The sequence below is a fragment of the Salvia splendens genome, chromosome 2 (genome assembly GCF_004379255.2).
Source record: "Salvia splendens isolate huo1 chromosome 2, SspV2, whole genome shotgun sequence".
Taxonomy (NCBI): domain Eukaryota; kingdom Viridiplantae; phylum Streptophyta; class Magnoliopsida; order Lamiales; family Lamiaceae; genus Salvia; species Salvia splendens.
Genome location: NC_056033.1, coordinates 38,000,385 through 38,007,405, shown reverse-complemented (window position 1 = coordinate 38,007,405; position 7,021 = coordinate 38,000,385). Strand labels below are relative to the sequence as shown.

At 46.7% G+C, this 7,021-nt stretch overlaps 1 protein-coding gene across 1 annotated transcript; it reads left to right on the top strand.

Annotated features, from left to right (window-relative positions):
* LOC121779555 (ethylene-responsive transcription factor ERF096-like) lies at positions 1-402 on the top strand. Its single transcript, XM_042176902.1, has one exon. The coding sequence runs from the start codon at positions 1-3 to the stop codon at positions 400-402; it is 402 nt and encodes a 133-aa protein (XP_042032836.1).
* The last annotated feature ends 6,619 nt before the right edge of the window (positions 403-7,021 follow it).

The following is a 7,021-nucleotide window of genomic DNA, read 5'->3' as shown; positions in this document are numbered from 1 at the left end:
ATGGACGAAAATCCCAAAGAGAGCAGCAGCGGCGCAAAGTTCCGGGGCGTGCGGCGGCGGCCGTGGGGGAGGTACGCGGCCGAGATTCGCGACTCCAACCGCCACGGCGCCCGGGTTTGGCTTGGGACGTTCGGCACAGCTGAGGAGGCGGCCAGAGCATATGATCAGGCCGCGTATACCATGAGAGGACAGCTGGCTGTCCTCAATTTCCCCCACGAGTATCCCGCATTCGCTTGCCGGTCCTCATCCTCGTCCTCGTCGTCATCCTCGTCTTCGGCTTTATCCGGCGTGGCGCCGAGAAATGAAGTGGAGGAGGGGAAACAAGTGATCGAGATTGAGTACTTGGATAACAAGTTGCTGGAGGATCTTCTTGAATTTGGAGAAAAAAATACAACTAAATAGTAATCATCGTATTTATTACTCCTACTTTACTATAGTTTCTTTGCTTATGAATGTCACGTAGCCAATCGGGAATGGTAGAACAGAGTAACACATGGTTAAACAGAGTAATGGCTTAATAAATTAAATTAAATTAAATTTGAAAATTTGGGTCCATGGCATGCTAACAAATTATATTGCATTGATTCAGCAGTGCAAGATTGAGATATACTTTTATTATAATGCATTTATACTAGTAGTATTGTTGAAGTATTTAAAGTTATAAGTTTTGATATGCCATCAACCCACCCTCAAAATTAATTAACATATGTTTCAAACAATTTTTTTTTTCAGTTAAGACTGATTGTACTAAGATTACTGCAATCAAACCCTTTCTTGCTGCAAATTGATTCTAAATATATTCATATTGAATATGACAAATTTTCAAATAAATCACAAATAAATCACCAAATTCGGGTTCATCCCTGATGGAGTACGTACTAAACAAGCCCAACAGCAGTAAAGCCCATCAGCCTAAAGCCCAAGAAAGAGTATCAGTTCGGCATGACTAAAGAGTATCAGTCCGGCATGACTAAAGAGTTCAGTTCGGCACAACCAAAGAGTTCGGCCCCAGCCTACAGCTCGGTAAAAGCCAACCAATCAAACTCTGCTCTCAGGTCGGCATCAAGCTCTACTCTCAGATCGGCAAAAGCTGCTCGGCAATAATTCAGTAGTTCGGTCTCAGTATTCGACCGAACTAGGAGATAGTGGACTCATGCAGGATTTCCACCTCCACTACACCCACGATCTATTTAGTGGTGTCAAGCAGTCATTAACTCATGCAGGATAGTGGACCCATGCAAGATCGCCACGATCTCCACGACATCCACTACCTAGTAAATAGCTGCATGCCACGATCTTGGTTCAATGTATAAATAGAACCTAGATCAGATAGATAGGGTTAATTTCTGTTAGACTCTCTCGCTCTCTAGAGATAAAATATCAAATAGCAAGTCTGTATTGTAAGCTGTAGAAAACAGATCAAGCAATACAACTCTGCCCTCTTTTCTTCCCGTGGACGTAGATTTACCTCAGTAAATCGAACCACGTAAATCTCTGTGTCGTGATCTGCATTTTCCTGCATTCATCGCCATCGAAAATTCGCCGATCCATCACTGGCGCCGTCTGTGGGAAGCAGAGAACCAAATTTGTGATAAAGCGAATTTTTGACCCTTTTTCCACCCCAAAAAAAATGCATACCAGATCACACACTACCCGTAATACCGTTCGTGAAAACCATGAGGAAGCTAGTACAGCCCGCAGGTCCGGAAAACAGCCTCGGGAGACATCTACTTCCAGTTTTCACGATGAAGGAACAAGCCGCTCAAAAGGTCCACACACCGAGTCTTCCCAGCAGCCTGATTTGAATGAGGCTGTCAAGCTGTTCTTGGCTGAGAAGCAGGATGAGTTCTTAGCCTTCCTGCAAAAGAGCCAAGAGCCGAAGACGAGAACGGTGGATTCTCCTTCCTCATCCAGACATGAAAGTCACTACCGCAGTAGTGCCGTGTCTTCCAGGAAGAAGAATCCTCAACCCCGACATGTTCCTGTTCCTCCTCGGTACCGGAATCACAGGAGATCTCCATCTCCTCCATACCGAAGAGATGTCGGGTTCGCCATGTACGGAGCATTGAAGACTCCGTTCTCGGACGATATCACCCGAACTCCCCTTCCACAGAACTACCGAACTCCGTCGATGACTTATGACGGGTTGGTGGATCCTCATGACTTCCTGGGACGCTATCAGTATAATATGGCGAACCAGGGTCTCAATGAGGTCCATATGTGCAAGCTGTTCCCCGAGCTGCTCATCGGGAACGCCAGAAGGTGGTTCGACAGCCTTCCTCAAGGCAGCATTAGATCCTACCGAGATCTAATGGATGCTTTCCACAGGAGGTTCTTTCAGAAAGCGGAAGCCCGAAGTACTTCGGCTCAGCTGCTTTCTATACGTCAAGGTTGCGACGAAAAGATCAGCGACTTTATGACAAGATTCCACAAGGAATGCCTGCAAGTAGACGATCTCAACGATCTGCTTGTCATCTCGGCATTCCAAAATGGAATCCTGCCCGGAGCTCTCTACAGGAAGCTCGTTGAGTGCGGTCCGCAGACAGCTCAGGAAATGTGGGACATTGCGGACCAGTACTCCCGAGCTGATGAGGCAGACCGTCGCAAACGGTCGTTAGACAGCTCATCGTCCCGAGGAGACAGAAGGAAGCCCGATCATAGCGATCAGAGGCTTCCTCGCCGAACTCCTTTTGAAAGAATTCAAAGGGCACCGGTACAAGGCAGATTGGGGCCACGTCTCAATCCTGAGAAGCCGCCCGCTCAGTTCGTACCCTTAAACAAGTCAAGAGCGGAAATTTTCGAACTACATTCCGATATGTTCGAAAAACCAAGGCGGATGACGAAATCGGCCGCGCGCCGACCTCAGGATCAATATTGCTCCTTCCATCAAGACTACGGTCACGATACCGAGGAGTGCCGACATTTGGCTGCAGGTATTGATGCCCTTGTGAAAGCAGGGACATTAAAAAAATACCAAAGCAAGCAGCCGAAAAGGAACAAAAAGCAGGGAGGTGCGAACTGCGCTCCTCAGGATCCGAAAAGGCAACGGGATCCCGAAGACGATAACGAGCCGCAATATGATGGAGTAATCCTAACTATTGACGCTCTCCCTGCCGAGAAGACTAAATCGTCTCTGAAGTCATAGAGCAGAAAAAGGCTTTTGACGAGCTCAAAAGTTATTTAGCCGAGCTTCCAATTCTCTCTGCTCCAACAGATGCCGAAGTGATTTTCTTATACTTAGCGGCATCCGATCAAACCATTAGCGCGGTGCTTGTACGAGAAGAAGGCCTAAAGCAGTTTCCCATCTACTTTACAAGCCGAGCATTAAGAGGTCCAGAAACAAGGTATCAACCTCTGGAAAAAATTGCTCTGGCGTTAGTAAATGCAGCAAGGAGACTGCGGCCATACTTCTATGCTCACAAGGTATGCGTCTTAACCGATCTGCCTCTTCGGCAAGTTTTGACCAAGCCAGAAGCATCAGGCAGAATCGCCAAATGGGCCATAGAGCTGGGAGAACACTCAATCGAGTACCTACCTCGAAAAGCCATCAAGGGACAAGCCTTGGCAGATTTTCTTGCAGAGGCCAAGTTCGATCAAGCAATCCCTGTCATTGCCGAACAGAAAAATTCTGCCAATGCCGAACTAGCACAGCCCTTGGAATCCGAAGAAGAGCCGCCGGACTGCTGGAGCGGATTCGTAGATGGAGCTTCGAATAAAACGGGAAGTGGAGCTGGTATTCTGCTTATCGCTCCCGACGGACCCGAGGTAACCTACTCACTTCGGTTCCTATTCCCCACTACTAATAATGAAGCCGAGTACGAAGCCCTCCTGGCCGGACTCCAGTTAGCGCAAAGTCTGCTCGTCAAATCTCTCAAAGTCCATTGTGATTCACAAGTCATAGTAAATCACATGTTGGGTACAAGTGAAGCTCGTGACGAGAGAATGAAGAAGTATTTGGACAAAGCGCAAAGCATCAGCCGAAGTTTCTCCTATTTTCGGATAATCCGCATTCCCAGAGCGGAAAATAGCCGAGCAGATACCTTAAGTAAGTTGGCCTCAGATCCGAGCTCAAAGGCGGAAGAATTAATGCATCGAAGCATTGATGAAGCCGAGGTACATTCAGTATCCAGCTCGCCGAACTGGATGACGCCGATCTTGCAGTATCTGGATCAAGGACAATTGCCCGAGGATAAGAGAGAAGCTCGGAAGATCACGTGCCGAGCACTTCGGTACGAACTTCATGAAGGAGTCCTCTTTAGAAAGTCTTACCTCCAGCCGTTATTGCGGTGCGTAGGACCAGAAGAGACGGACTACATCCTCAGAGAAGTTCATGAAGGATCGTGCGGTAGCCACATCGGAGCTAGAGCTTTAGCTAAAAAAGTTCTAAGATGGGGATATTATTGGCCAACCTTGGTACAAGAGGCAGTGCAGCTCGTCAAGAAGTGTACGAAGTGCCAAATTCATGCAAATGTCCCAAGGATGCCGCAGACCGATCTATACACTATGCAAAGCCCTTGGCCTTTCATGCAATGGGGCATAGACATAGTGGGACCACTTCCTCAAGCTCCTCGGCAAATGAAATTCCTTATCGTTGCCGTGGACTACTTTACGAAGTGGGTGGAAGCTGAACCATTAGCTACGATAACGAGCTCGAAGGCATTGGATTTCGTCTGGAAGAACATAGTGTGCCGATTTGGCATACCCCACATCCTCATCTCGGATAACGGGACTCAGTTCACCGACAAGACGTTCAAGAATTGGTGCCAAGAGCTGAATATTCAACAGCGGTTCACTTCGGTCTCTCATCCACAAGCAAACGGACAAACGGAGGTAACAAATCGTATCCTGGTGAAAGGGTTAAAAGCTCGGTTAGAACAAGCCAAAGGACAATGGGTAGAGAATCTCCCTCAAGTCCTATGGTCCTACCGAACTACACCCACAACCTCCAACGGTGAAACTCCGTACAGTCTTGTGTACGGCACTGAAGCCGTGATTCCGGTGGAGATCGGCATACCCAGTCCCCGAACTCTAAATTTCTCAGCAGAAATGAATGACGACGGACTGAGAGCCGAGCTAGATCTTGCCGAAGAAAGAAGAGAATTGGCATGCATAAAAGCAGCCAAGTACAAGGAGCAAGTAGCCCGGTATTACAGCCAAAGGGTGAAGAAGCTGCAATTTCAAGTGGGAGATCTCGTCTTGAGAAACAACGAAGTAAGCCGAGCAGAAAAGCTGGGCAAGCTCGAACCCACATGGGAAGGTCCGTATCGGGTGTCAGAAGTCCTCGGCAAAGGGTCTTACAAATTGGCTCACATGTCAGGAGAACAGGTACCCCGAACATGGCACATTTCCAACCTCAAGAAGTTTCATTTGTAAGAGACAGTCCGGTCAGTCAGTCTTGAGTCCTGTCCGGTCAATGTGCTTTATTTGGTTTGCTTGGTCTTTATTTGTCTCTGTGCGTTTTGTCTGTGTGTTTTGTCCGTCTCTGTGCGTGTCGTCTCTTACAAATGTTACTGAGGTATCTTGTTCTTCGAAGGCTGATCCCCTTCTTAGAACATATACAAGCCAACGATTGTGAGTCCAAGCTTCTAAAGAGGATACAAGACCACAATTTAGCTTAAACAAGCAGTTCGTCTGAAACGAGCTGCAACAAGCCAACGATTGTGAGTCAAAGCTTCTAAAGAGGATACAAGACCACAATTCAGCTTAAACAAGCAGTTCGTCTGAAACGAGCTGCAACAAGCCAACGATTGTGAGTCAAAGCTTCTAAAGAGGATACAAGACCACAATTCAGCTTAAACAAGCAGTTCGTCTGAAACGAACTGCAATAAGCCAACGATTGTGAAGTCCAAGCTTCTAAAGAGGATACAAGACCACAATTCAGCTTAAGAATCAAGCACTTCGTCTGAAACGAACTGCAACGAAAGTCCGATTCTCGCGATAAAACTTGCCTGAATTAGGACAAGGGAAAGTCCAATCCCCAAATTAGGACAACGGAAAGTCCGATCCGAGCGATAAAACTCGCCAAATTAGGACACAAGCTTAGTCCGGTCAAAGATGTTTATTTCATCAGACCAAAGACGAGTCCGGTCAAAGATGTTTATTTCATCAGACCAAAAACGAGTCCGGTCAAAGATGTTTATTTCATCAGACCAAAGACGAGTCCAGTCAAAGATGTTTATTTCATCAGACCAAAGACGAGTCCGGTCAAAGAAGAATTCACTTCATAAGACCGAGGACAAACATCAACTTACCCCGTATCTTTATCCAGAATGCCGAAGTAATTCACTTCGCTTTCCGGGGGGGTAGTGATGGAGTACGTACTAAACAAGCCCAACAGCAGTAAAGCCCATCAGCCTAAAGCCCAAGAAAGAGTATCAGTTCGGCATGACTAAAGAGTATCAGTCCGGCATGACTAAAGAGTTCAGTTCGGCACAACCAAAGAGTTCGGCCCCAGCCTACAGCTCGGTAAAAGCCAACCAATCAAACTCTGCTCTCAGGTCGGCATCAAGCTCTACTCTCAGATCGGCAAAAGCTGCTCGGCAATAATTCAGTAGTTCGGTCTCAGTATTCGACCGAACTAGGAGATAGTGGACTCATGCAGGATTTCCACCTCCACTACACCCACGATCTATTTAGTGGTGTCAAGCAGTCATTAACTCATGCAGGATAGTGGACCCATGCAAGATCGCCACGATCTCCACGACATCCACTACCTAGTAAATAGCTGCATGCCACGATCTTGGTTCAATGTATAAATAGAACTTAGATCAGATAGATAGGGTTAATTTCTGTTAGACTCTCTCGCTCTCTAGAGATAAAATATCAAATAGCAAGTCTGTATTGTAAGCTGTAGAAAACAGATCAAGCAATACAACTCTGCCCTCTTTTCTTCCCGTGGACGTAGATTTACCTCAGTAAATCGAACCACGTAAATCTCTGTGTCGTGATCTGCATTTTCCTGCATTCATCACCATCGAAAATTCGCCGATCCATCAATCCCATATTTTTCAAAATTGAATTT

Coding starts and splice junctions, on each gene's coding strand:
- LOC121779555 (XM_042176902.1), top strand. CDS start 1: ATGGACGAAAATCCCAAAGAGAGCAGCAGCGGCGCAAAGTTCCGGGGC.